This window comes from Rhipicephalus sanguineus, chromosome 5 (assembly GCF_013339695.2).
Source record: "Rhipicephalus sanguineus isolate Rsan-2018 chromosome 5, BIME_Rsan_1.4, whole genome shotgun sequence".
NCBI lineage: Eukaryota > Metazoa > Arthropoda > Arachnida > Ixodida > Ixodidae > Rhipicephalus > Rhipicephalus sanguineus.
In genome coordinates, this window is record NC_051180.1 from 33862228 (window position 1) to 33875257 (window position 13030).

The 13030-nt window shown below is 45.1% G+C and overlaps 1 protein-coding gene across 1 annotated transcript in view; it reads left to right on the forward strand.

Annotated features, from left to right (window-relative positions):
- LOC119394615 (uncharacterized) overlaps positions 1–13030 on the forward strand; it is a 43247-nt gene that overhangs the window by 24741 nt on the left and 5476 nt on the right. The window contains exons 14-19 of the mRNA XM_037661934.2: positions 241–471; positions 1034–1180; positions 1344–1507; positions 5779–5919; positions 8579–8840; positions 12262–12531. Coding sequence (XP_037517862.1) covers positions 241–471; positions 1034–1180; positions 1344–1507; positions 5779–5919; positions 8579–8840; positions 12262–12531 — 1215 coding nt within the window. The remainder of the gene's footprint in view (positions 1–240; positions 472–1033; positions 1181–1343; positions 1508–5778; positions 5920–8578; positions 8841–12261; positions 12532–13030) is intronic.

The following is a 13030-nucleotide window of genomic DNA, read 5'->3' on the forward strand; positions in this document are numbered from 1 at the left end:
AGTAATTCTAATATGAAAAAAGTGCATCGATAGTCCTTATTATAGCATCTCTGTGCAGTCTTCCATTTCTGCACACTTTCAATACCACTATTAAAACTTTTAAGGTCACTTTCTTGCACTGTCAGTTGCAGTGCTCATTGATTTCCACATTGCTGAGGACCCACGTTTTTAAAAACTATTTCTTCTAAAAATACAAGACGCTGTTTCTAACATTGCATGCCTGTGTATTGTTAATTTCAGAAGCAACGTGCCCGATGTGCCCTGTCTGTGTTTCACCTGTGGGGAGAGCTCCATCTTGTTCTCTGCCTATACCGGAGGAGTTATGGTGAAGCATACACAGCTCCCAAGCTGACGGCACCACTGGAGGCCACCGACCTTTCTTTCCTTCATCCTTCCCTCACAGCCGACAATATGGAGTCCCTGTTGAACATGATGAAAACAGACAACACAAAGCTCATATGTCACCACCTCGTGAGTGAAATGTCATGCACCACTGGTTTTTTTTTTTTTTAGTTCGGTCATCAGTTACTGAGTGTGTGGGCAAAGTCCTATTGCAGCGGGCTGCTGATTCATTGCACTTGAGCTCTGCGGCACTTTGCTGCCACAACTTGAGCAGAATGGTCGGAGAACTATGTGGTAGTTCAATTCATAATTTTGTCATTTATTATAATTCCCCACTTTCCTTGCCATTAGAAATATGTAGTGATATAGGAGTACTGTAGTTAGGACTGACTGTTCAGCGAATTGGTCTAACATAGTTACTGATGAAATTAGCCCAAAAATTGAGATAGACACAGAAAGAAGGAGCCTTATCCTCATCCTTTTCTTCTTGTGCCCATGCCTATATTTTTCGTCTAATTTCACTCATAACAAATAGTCAATTCTGGCCAAGCTTACCTTTCTCATGGATAAGATAGGCCTACAATTTCATTAATTCATTCACTCATTCAGGTAGCATTTTTGAAAAACTGGTATATTCTCTTGCTCTCACCCCCAACCCCCTTTTTTTTCATTGTTTTTCGTTTTCTTAAAGATGCTTCTGTGGATTCAAAAGATTAGGGCACTTGTCCTTTTTACCGACGTTACCAACGAACATCTCGAAGCGAGTTTGCAAGCTACGGCCAAGTTGGTTTTCTCCTACGTTGACATGACTGTGAGCACTTCAGTCTGGTCACAGAGGGTGCGTATGTGTTGGCTTGACCAATTTAGGCATGAAAATCTTGCTTAAAGGTTTTACGTAAATTAGCTTAGTAGCACAATTTGCCTGTTTTCATCTGGCCATGGGATGTCTTTCTTTAATGCTGCAATGATTGCCATCTTCATCCGTGTCTCGTGTTTTCCAGGTTTGTGAACTCTCAGAAAGCCGTTTTCCTGTGGCTTCGTTGCACACACTGTTGATCAACTTCCCCCTGCTGTCCCCTTACTTGCCAGCTAAGAATGTCACAGCACTCTGCCAATTCTTCTTGGAAGTGATGGCACACACAAAAGGCAAAGATGTGGTTGACAGGCAAGTCATAGTTCTTTTATTTTCATTTGCTCATGGACAGGCAATATGTTACTTGTGAAACCAACAACATGTGTAAAGTACAAGGATAGGCCTTAAAGGGACCGACAACTGATGTTCTTCGACCCAGTTTTTTACGGTGCGACAGGAAGCTTACCCTTCGTAGCCTTTGTAGCTGCAGTGGTTTATCCTAAAAGCACGTAGTTATTTATAAGCAGTATTTTCGATCTGAAAGGCTCCAAACCCGCTTGAAGGCTTGCTCCAGCAACGCTGAGAATTGATAGCGATGCCGCTAGTCCTTGTGAAACCTGTCGCTGTTCTGCTTTCGCAGGGGTTACTGTAGCTATGCTTAACCACCTTTATTTTGAGCTGCAAACCATTTTTGAAAATAGCAAGCTGTTACAATGAGATGATGTGGCTTTATACACCTTCCTCGGTATTTGTACAGCCGGTGTGTGAGCCTGCTTCCAAGGTTGCCGGCGCTACAGTGGCTAGAATACTAGAAGAAGGGACCATACTAGAAGTGTGATCACCGCCAAGCGGCTGCAATGGGAGGTAGTGACGCCGCCTTGCGATGTTTCCGCTAGGTGGCGCGCGCTGTCGTATACACGTCAGGCTCTCAGGCTGCGCACGTTGTTCAATGCTGGAACTCGCCGGTTAGACGTGATTCTTTGCCTGTTTACGCTGTTCTCTCGTGTACATTTGCTGGTCGGACAGCCTTGTCGTGTTTACATTATGTCTTTTGCGGAGTGTGTGCCATGAGCAGACGTCAGAGCCACTGCTTTGTGCCCAGATGCTCAACTGGGTACAAATCGTGCAAGCAGAAGCTTTCATTGTTTGGAGTCCCGAAGACGACCATTTGTTCCAGCAGTGGCAGCGTAAATATACCAAGAGCAGACGAGCCTTTGGAAAAAGAATGCTGCCGTTCCAATACCCGAGATACAATCGAAAAGCTATTCGGGATGATTCGTCAGTTATCCGGTGCAGTGATCATCCCACATCGACCCAGTTCCTTACTGCCGTGAATTCCCTTAGCTTTTGTAATTTGGTAAAAGCACCAGACACGGGCAACTGTGCAGGTGACACACTTACGTCATTAGTTGGAACTGATGAAGTGCCATCCATGTTGACAATTTACTGGACACTGGAAACCTGGACTAAGATTCAAGTGTACTACAGGCATCGACTCTCCTCTCTCCCGCCACGGTGGTCTAGTGGTTATGGCGCTCGACTGCTGACCCGAAGGTCGCGGGATCGAATCCCGGCCGCGGCGGCTGCATTTTCGATGGAGGCGAAAATGTTTGAGGCCCGTGTGCTTAGATTTAGGTGCACGTTAAAGAACCCCAGGTGGGTCGAAATTTCCGGAGCCCTCCACTACGGCGTCTCTCATAATCATATAGTGGTTTTGGGACGCTAAACCCCAGATATTATTATGACTCTCCTCTCTGACCATGTGTATCCTGTGCAAGTCAGTGACGGAAGACTGGGTGTACTATTTGGCCGGCTATGTGGCACGGAGTCAACTTATGGCTACGAAATGCCAGGACTGTTTTGAGCAGGTGCTCAAATCCCTCGAGAACGCAGATAAGGATCTTGCGTCATTCACAGCATTCTGTGATGTTGGAGGGCTTTTGTACCTGTCACCTGAACTATTTTCATTTGTGGAGGCACTGGAGGACACATTCACATCGTGGTTCAGCTATAATAAGCTCTAAAGGGACCAGGGGCGTAGCCAGAAATTTTTTTCGGGGGGGGGGGGGGGGGGGGGGGTTCAACCATACTTTATGTATGTTTGTGCGTGCGTTTGTATGTGTGCGTGCCTATATACGCAAGCAAAACTGAAAAATTTCGGGGGGGACCGGGTTGAAACCCCCCCCCCCCCCCCCCTGGGCTACGCCCCTTCTTAACTCAATGCAGACCGTACCATCCGTATAGTGCCCGACGCACACAAGCAAGATCTGACGAGCAACATAATCAAGTTTTTTGTTCTCACACGGCTTCACTTCTTCACGAAATCTCTAAACAAACAGAGAAGTTCTGCAAGAGAAAGATCAAAGCACTTCAAGTTTCGAAGGGCGATGTTTGTGCATCACCCTGTAATGTCTAGCTTTCTTCCCTACTTTGATTCCCCCAACTTTAAATAAAATGCGTAAGAAGAGTAAAATGCCTCTCCGATTTTCTGTGCAGTTGTTAATTGAAAATATTTCCACTGTGAATACGCAAGAATACTTAAGTTCTTGAAAACTATCTCATGCAAAATGTTAGGTATACTGTATAACAACATGAAGAAAATTGATATCAATGTCATAGTAGCATTTTTTTTTTCGTGCTTCTTGAGGTTGCTTATAACCTTGTGAAATGGCAATCCCCCCAAAATGTTATCAGTTACATTTCTCAGCATCAAGGAACGATCGCAAGCAGTGGCAAGCTTAGCTGGCCGCGATGTTTGCGAACGATGTAAGCATCACTTATGATACTGTGCGTACGGTCATACCATAACGGTGATAATGTTTGATAATATCTGCCGCAAATTTCATTTCTTTATGAGGCACTTACGCCCTGCATTATAGTAGAGACACTAATAAAAATTTACGCCGCAAACAAAACCATATGAGCCACAAATCAGCCTTGACATGGCAGCTTCGCTGCAGCGAGCCGAGCGAGCGACGTGTAAGCTACAACCAGCGCCACCTAGACAGCGCCGGTCGAGGCAATCGGTGGAGAGCGTCAGCGCAGGCTGCGCGGTCCTTCACACGTCCCTATTCTAGCCACTGTAACCGGCGCCTGTGACATGGGTGGTTTGTCCCGGCATGGGATCATTAGGCCAAGCGAAGGCAGCGCCTCTTTGTTGCATACAACTAACGCAGGCCTATATGTACATTTTTATGGAGTAATATCTTTTAATATAAAGAAATGAAGAATATTTCAGTACTAACAGAAAAAGTCATCGAACGCATACAGCAACCAATGGTCACGTGACCGCCTTCATCGGACCGTTTATGATATTGCCGCCAGAGGCGCCAAAGGTCATTTTTCGCGACTTTCAATGAAAAAATAAAAATATAAATCCACCTCTCACGAGATAAACAGGGTTTGTTTGAGTCAATGCGGCGGACAATCTTTCCATCAGTGCAGTCATCTCATTTCATGTTCTGAGCAGTTGTCGGTCCCTTTAAAACTCATCAGTGTCCTTGCGTAGACTTTGTATTGAAAGGATAATCCTTGCAGCTTCTATAAGCTGATAAGGCAGGTTATATTGCCGAACTTTTCGTGTATCCGAAGCAGTAGAGCTTGACTGCTTCATCTGTAACCCTCGCCTGTCAAGGCTTAACTTTTAATAATACCAGTGCTTAGCATTAGTGCTAAGTCGCTGTCACATAAGTATAAAGGGCGCACTGTCAGATGCAGCTTCCACCCACTTAACAATGACTTACCATTGTTAAACTTAGAATTGATGCGTTGCCAATTCATAGCAGGTATGCATAGAAGTTATAAGGGAGCCTTGAATGTGCCTCAGGCTTTAGTGGTTTGAATTTTTTGTCCTGAAGCATTGCAAGGCCAATGTAATTGTGCAGGCGCTATAGCCGTGACTTTGGCTTCAATACAATCTGCCATTGTTATCACAAACACAACCCCCACTCACATGCGAAGTTTACTTTACTAGAAATGTTGGCCTGCAACATACAATAACAGTGTAAATTGACTGGCTTCTAGGACAATTAAGTGCTGAAGAAAGAGTCAAAATCCATAGATTCAAAGATCTTGTGTTCCGTCATGCCATCTGGTGAAAAAATGTTCTACATTCATTGCCATGGCCACGAGTGGTGCTGAGCAATACTACTACCAGGGTTACACGTACAGAAATGACTGACAAAGTCAAGTGGGGAATGACGCACCATAACTTGATCGGTAAAGCATCACATATGTAACACAAAGGTTGTGGGTTCGGTACCCACTGCCAGCAAGTTGCTTATTTCGTCCACTTTAATTCGTTTGTGTATCCCCTACCTTATACTGTGTATGACAAGCCTGTGGAAAGCCTGTGGAAGTCCACTGTATAATTTTATTTTCCATTAGTTAAATAATAAATATTGATAACTCTTAATTTGCATACCGGGTGACATTGCAGGGAGTATTTTGCTCACATGCTCAATGCTTCAGGCCATTAGTTTGATGTTGTTCATTATGCACGACCTTTGCATTATCCAGCCCCGTTGCTTTAGACTTAGCCTTTACTTTCGTTCATTGATGGGAGGGATGCCCGTTTTCTGCAGCAACAAGAATGCCCTCAGTCAAACAAAAATTGTCACCACCTACCTTGGAAGCCAAGCATTCATCGAATGCAAGTTGGCTCAGACATGCTACGTCACAGCTCTGTGGGGACGTGTTTCTGCAATGTTCAAAGCTAGAAAAAGGTAAGTGCTCGCTTATTTCAAAGTTGAGTGTTTTGGGTAGACGTGAACACAAGTTGTATACATGTGTTTCCATGGAAAAAAAGAAGAAAAGTGCTGACAGTGCCAGCCTGTTGCAAATAAAATATACTTACAAATAAACTGTGCAACTCATTGCCGTACTGTTCGTGTAAGTGTCCTGATGCACAGTGGCACATTGATTCTGGCATTTATAAACTTTCAACAAGCAGATACAGTGTCTTCATTCTGTAGTAATCAGCCATGTATGGTGTGGTCGGCATTTTAGTAGCAATAGCTATTCGACGAATTGCTCACAGCTCCTCAGGCAACTGCCGTCTGCGTGCGCATGATCACTTGTGAAAAATTTGCATGTTTTTATGGATCAGAGGAGTTATGCAGCTGCATATGCTCAAGCTCAAATGAGACATAAGACTCGGAAAAGCTGAGGATGTGCCGCAATAATTGTTAACAGTGCATCACCACCATAATCATTGCACAGGTTTTACATGCGCGAAATCTCTCTGATTCATCAAGAAATGTGTGCCAGTAAGCATCTTACTAAAGAGACTCACTGTGGCAAATGACTACTTTCGCAGTGCCTGTCTGTCAAACATAGCCTTGGCTTTCTCCAGTAGATCATATTCTGATTCTAAGAAAATCAAAATAGGTATAGGGACTTGGGAGGCTTTGCATTCGATATCAGCTCATGGGCGCACTATAGTTCAGGTAACAACTTAATTTCAACCACGCCGGGTTCCTCAGTGTGCACCCAAAACATGTTGCACTAGCAGCTTTGCCTTCAGAATGGTATAGTGAATTGTAGGTAGTACTTGGCAACCTAATGTCATAGCCACTGAACCACCACAGCAGGTAAACTTACTGCAGCCAGTAATTTAGTGTGTACATTCGAACACGGATATATCGAACCCACATATATGGAATTTTCGGCTATATCGAACTCGTAAATTATTCCCTTGAAAATCATATGTAAAAGTATAGAAATTCACACGTTTATATTGAACGGTATTTTTACCCGCCATCGGATATATTGAACACCGCGCGAGCTGGAAGGCGCGCTTCGGCACTTGCTGTGCCCCGCGGCTTTCGCGGCACCGCGCCTCCGCCAACACCCGATACGCTCGAAAAACGTGAGGGCAAGAGGGCTCTGTGACGTGCTGTTATGGCAGTCGGATCATATGGGTTCCGAGGCGGCGTAAGAAAGACGACCGAACACATTGGAGATCAGGAAGAGACTGCCAGACCCTTTCTTTTTTATTCTCCGAAGCTGCCCGGGCGCGCGCGAGCTCGGCGTCGATCTTCTTCATTTTATTCGCGCGAAAGCGCAAGACACAGACCGAGCGTCGCCTGCTATCGCTCGTGACAGGCTCAGACTGTACTCCTGTTGGACGCGTTCTCCAACTTGCGGAACGACTTTTTTTTTTCTTTTTCTTCTCTCTCTCTCTCTCTTTCTCATGCTTTCTCCGCGTTACCGTCGGCTATTAGAGCAGGAATGAAGTAGCCGGTGTCCTCCTCCTTTCGCCTTTTCTTTTCTTTTTTTAGAGCAGGAAGGAAGGAGCCGGCAGCTTCCTCCTTTTGCCTTTTCTTTCTTTCTTTTTTTTTTTGTTGCTGTTTTGTGAGTTTTGATCAGCCAACCACAGCCCGCGCCTTTCATACATCGCTGCTAGCCCCGCAGGTAGCCCAGGTAGCCATCGCCGCCATCGCGACTGATCGCGAGCGCTTTGTTGGTGAAGTCCACTTCCATGAGTTGTCACATACCACCGCATTCCTCTTTTGCGTGCGTGCTGTGCAAAGGCGCTGCGGACTGCTTGAATTTTCAACTTCTCGTGTAGCAATGGCCAGCATCAAGAAGCGCAAGAACCTTGACTTTGCGACAAAGTTGAAAGCCATACAGTGTGTTGAGGAGGGCGAAAAAAGTTTGGCAGTGGCGGACGACATCGGGATACCACCGAGCACGCCGAGCACCTTGTTGAAAAACAAGGCAGACATCAAGGCAAAGGTGGCAGAGCAGCTAACGTCAGGAGTCTGTTGTGTGCGCGCTCCTGCGATTACGAGCGCATAGACGACACGTTTCGCTAGTTGTCGTCCCTCTTCCCGGCTGCCGTACCACCCAAAGTGTCTGCGGACGATTTCATGGAAGCGGACTGCAATGTTCAGGCTGTTGCGAGCCTCGCTGACGAGGACATTGTAGCTGCGGTCACAGGGACCTAGGATGCCCAGGCCGACAGCTCAAGTGGCGACGAAGATGGTCCAGACAAGGCGGCGGCTACATGCGCGTACTCCGCCGCTGAAGTGGTCGCAGCGTTCGGCTTGATTCGCCGTTGTTGCGGCAACATGGAAGGAACCGGGCTGTCGCACCTGGACAGCTAAGATAAGCAATTTTTTTTCAAGCAGATAAAACATTCTGTTGCATCGTGTGTGCGGAATGAGTCGCCGTTCTTGAATGCGCCGATTGTAGGTGATCATCCGCCACTGGTAAGGTCTCGGGACCTGTATTTTTTTATATCGAATTTTTCATATGTCGAACTAATTCGCGATCCCCTTTGAGTTCGATATATCCGTGTTCGGCTGTAGTACAAAGGAATAAATGCTTTAGGTATCGTATTTTAATGTAACTGAACTTAACATTTTTACTAATCTTCAGGAAGCTCGACTCTGAAGAAGATCCCAAAGGTCCGTGTCAGGCACTCATGGACACCCTTTCGGGACCGGTGAAGTGGGAAAAGTATGCAGAGACTGTCCCGCAGGCCGACTACAGCTCAAAACAGCTACTGTCTTCTGAAGGCCTCAACAAGATGTGGGCAGCCATTCGTGCTGCCTCTGAAAAGCTGGCAGTCATCATTTCCACAAGCTCCGAGAATTTCAGCGAGAAAATCATTGTGGCGGACGTCTTGTTTTTGTTGGAGGTAAGCAGAGCAGGTGGCTTGCAGTATTGTTTCAGTGCGGAGAGTGTGGATCAGCTAGGATTGTTCATTTGTTATCCTATGTTTAACCCTTAATGTTCCTTTTACTGTGCTTCTTCTTCACCACTGAGTGCAACATATTCGACTACCACTAATTGTACAGTGGCATTCATACAGGAGACTGCATTAAGCTTAATCATGCTAACATTTTTAAACACTTCGTTGTAACTTTCTTGCACATGAAAGATGTTGTGTAGTAGTTTTTAAGTGGTCCAGTAAATGTTTCTTTTTTTTTCTGTCGCAGAACATGCTTGATACAAAAGTGCATGGTATGAAATTGTGCAGGAAGAAATATAATTTCCAACAGTAGTACTTGTCCCAAAAGACATGTTTCCTGAATAGTATATATTTTTTTCTTAATCCACAAAAGAGCTTTGTCACAAAAAAAGAAAAACCTGCGTAAGAATATTGTCACAAACGAGTGCTTAATTGGGCACCCGTCACCTATTTAAAACGGTAGCGTGAAATCCCGGCGCCAGCGGTTACCCGTAACAGAGCGCGCGCAACGAAAAACAAGTATCAAAACACACCGCAAGCGTGCCTCCTCACCCACTCGAAACAGCCGCCGACAGCCAACAGTCTCGGATCAAACGCCTGGCAAAGTCTGGAAACATCACGAAAGAAAACATGATGCAATGCTGAGTGACGTCACAGCAAGCGGAACCAGCGAGAAGAATCTAGCCCTTTCCCTAGCTTTGGCGGTGCCACATGCCGAAAAAGACACTTGAAGCTTCTGGAACCCTGGAGCGAGAAGATATAAATGTGCAGCAATGGTTGGTTTGTAGTCGGTCCAGAGGTGGTGAAGAAATTATGTTGAGTGTGGTTTGGTTGGCCAAAGAAGACGTGTTTTATGATTTTGTGCAGTCAGTTGATCTGGAAGAATTGGGTGACGACGCCGTGTGAACAGTGAAATTTAGGGGTGTGCGAATATTCGAAATTTCGAATATTTTTCGAATAGTGTTTGCTATTCGATTCGATGCGCACTGGAATCTTACTATTCGAACTATTCGAACTTCCCAAAAACAAATACAGTCAACGCCCGATTAAAAGTGACCCCTTCAGATTTTCAATATGCTTCACCTCATTACACTTTCGTATGGTGGCAAAGCTGCCTTTCAAGCTCCGTTAGGGTCGAACTTCGCCAAGAGACAGTCCGTCCAATTGGAAGTGGTCCCTAGATTTTCAGTATGCTTCACCTCATCACATCCCGGTATTGCGGCAAAGCTGCCTTTCAAGCTCTGCTACGGTCGCAATGTACAAACTCAAGAAAACGCTGGTTCCAACATGGAGATGAAAGATGTGGCAGAGGTGGGGGCTCAATTAATGCTGCTTTGGACCTGAAATTTGGGCAGGAAGTCCGAAAAATCAGAAGCCAAAGCTTTTTAGCATCCAAAATTTCAGATGTTCTTATATATCGACGTCTACAAGGCTGATTTGGAACTCCGGACTTGAAGGGAGCACACCCTTGTCTGCCACATCAGTTGGGCTTCAACAGAAGTTGAAAGAGGAGGAGAGGCTGAGGAAATGGCATCTTTGCCTATCACGTGTAAAGTGTTGCCTATCACGTGTAAATGCTTGTAATGCCTTAACTGAGAATATATTTTGTTTGTGTTATCAACTCTTGGCTCTGACTCGGTCTTTGGACCACAACCGGCTTTCGCTGGCACACTAAGAGGACCTACTTTAAATTGTCCGCGCTTTCGTGGTGCATCTTGAGGAGTCTATACGTCAGCCCTTAGAATCTGCCCGTCGATTGCCTTCCCATTAACGGGACAAGTGTAGGCTTGTGTGAATATTCGAGCACTTTGAATATTCGAACATATAATATAATATTCGAACTCGCTTCGATTCGAATTTAAATTATTGAAAATTTCAAAGTACTCGAAATGAACGAATAGGTGTATACCACTTGTAACCGCCCTGCAAAGGTGGTTTCACTGCAATGGAAGGGTGCTATAACGTGAATAGACCTTTCCAGGGAAAATCCGCACTGCCGCGAAGCCCTACTTCAAGGTTAAATGATATCATTTCCCTCACACCGATTCATCATTTTTTTAAGTGTAAAAACTTGTTATACCGGCTTGTATGCTCCAAGTATAGTAAATTTTAAAACTTAACATATTTTACAGGTTATCATTTGCATTCTACCGAAACCCAAATCCTGCTACTCTTCAAAGTTGCTTCCACTTCCTTTGAACCAAAAAGAATGACATTTGCACATGCCTTGTTACAATTAAAAAAAAAGTGCAGGTTGGTGGGGTCATGACAAATATGCTTGTTTTTCTTTATAATGTGTGATATATACTATTCGAATTCGATTCGAAATTATGCTACCAAAATCACTATTCTCTTCGAATTCGCTTCGAACCTAAAGTTTACTATTCACACAAGCCTAGACAAGTGACAAATGTCAGCATTGAATTTCAGAGAAATTAAAGTGAACTGTAGTCAAAATATACGTTTTTGATACAAGGGTTACAAGCAGTATTGCAGCTAACATAATTTTTTTATGAAAAGAATGTTTTGACACATATACAAAAGCTTTAGCCCTAATAACTTAGGCCCAGTACAATGCCCAAAACTACCAGCTGTCCTCTAGGGCAAAACTACTCTGGGCAGCCACTGGCAAGTGACCCTTCCTGAAGGATGTTGACAAGCGGCATATAGGAGCCACTATAACCTCGAGAGCATGCCTGAATAAAAGTTTTTGTAGAAGAAAATGAAACTCCTTGCTGATATCTGACAAGCCAGTTTTCTTTTTTTCATGTTCATGCTACTGCCATTCTCTGAATAGTCTCCTGCAGATGCATCAAAATCATGTAGAGAAGTGCTGTTTCCATGAAACAGTGGCACAGAATGTCTAATGTTATCTTGGGGACCATAGGCTCTTATTACACCGATGATTCCCTGACTTTGTTGGTGCTGATATATTAATTGCATGGTAGAAAAGGACCATTGAAAATCTAAGCTAACTACCGTGCCCATAAATCACTAGATGGGTGCAGCTCTCTGAGAGTGCACAAAAAGCAGCAAAATACAAATTTGCAACTGACAGTAGCAGCTTATATCGATGAGAATATGTGTGGGCAAAAAAACGTTAACGTGGCCTTTCTACAAAGCAAGATAAGTCTGCCTCTCAGAACATCAAATGGGCAGCTACCAAGTTTGGACAAGTAAAAGAAATGGTTCAGTAGTTCAACACAACACTGAGCTTCCTAGAATCAATTTAATTTATGTTGCTCAAGCAGGTTAGCTAACGCCTACAACATCCCATTGAAAATACTATTCATGGTAATATGCACATAAACGCTACATTGGGTATGCTTGTAAGCAATGCTGTGTTGTTGCTCCCTTTTTCTCTCAGGCTTTGGATCACCTCCCCCTGGGCAGCCTGTTTCCAGGGAACCAGTTACGGTGTATGCTTGGCCTTCTTGCCGTCATCTTTGTGCTTGAGGGAGCAGCAGAGAACAAAAGTGGCCCCCTTTGGGAGAAAAGACTGGCAGCCGTGAAAAGTGCAGTGGGAACCTTCTGTGCACTGTTGCAGAGCCCCAGGAGGTCCTGGCTTCTTGACTTTGTCAATGGAGGAGCCCTGATAAGCAGGCTTGTTGCAGCCTTCCAAGGCAACCTGTGTCAGGCAAGCTGTCCTCACAATACTCATTTTAAAGGGCCCCTAAACCACCCAGAGGCCGAAATTTAGTTGTGGTAGGGAAGTTGTGCACGAGTCTACAATGAGCACGTAGCCGTGAAAATTTTTCGAAACTGTGCCGTAATAGCGGAGTTAGACGCGTTTGATGATCGAAACGCGGCTACCAATCCTTTCGCTCTTTCCTTCGCCACCCTCCGCATCATCGGCTGGTCTCCTCTCCCAAAGCCGCTTTGCCCTCCTCGCCGAACGCCCCTTCCAATCTCACGTGACATACTGTCATCGCTGACGCACTCTTCGAAACAGCACGCACTTCCGGTCGGTCGCCGTGACCGCGACTCCGTCAACTCCGTGCTTCTCGGCTAACCGCTGTTGTTGCCGTGCCGGCCCGTGCTGCTACGAATCGTGCCGGTATAGGCTTCCCAAGCATCGCTTAGTGGAACTGCTGCTCTTGACAGGCAGTGCCATCTCTTTCAAAAAAATAGAAAGT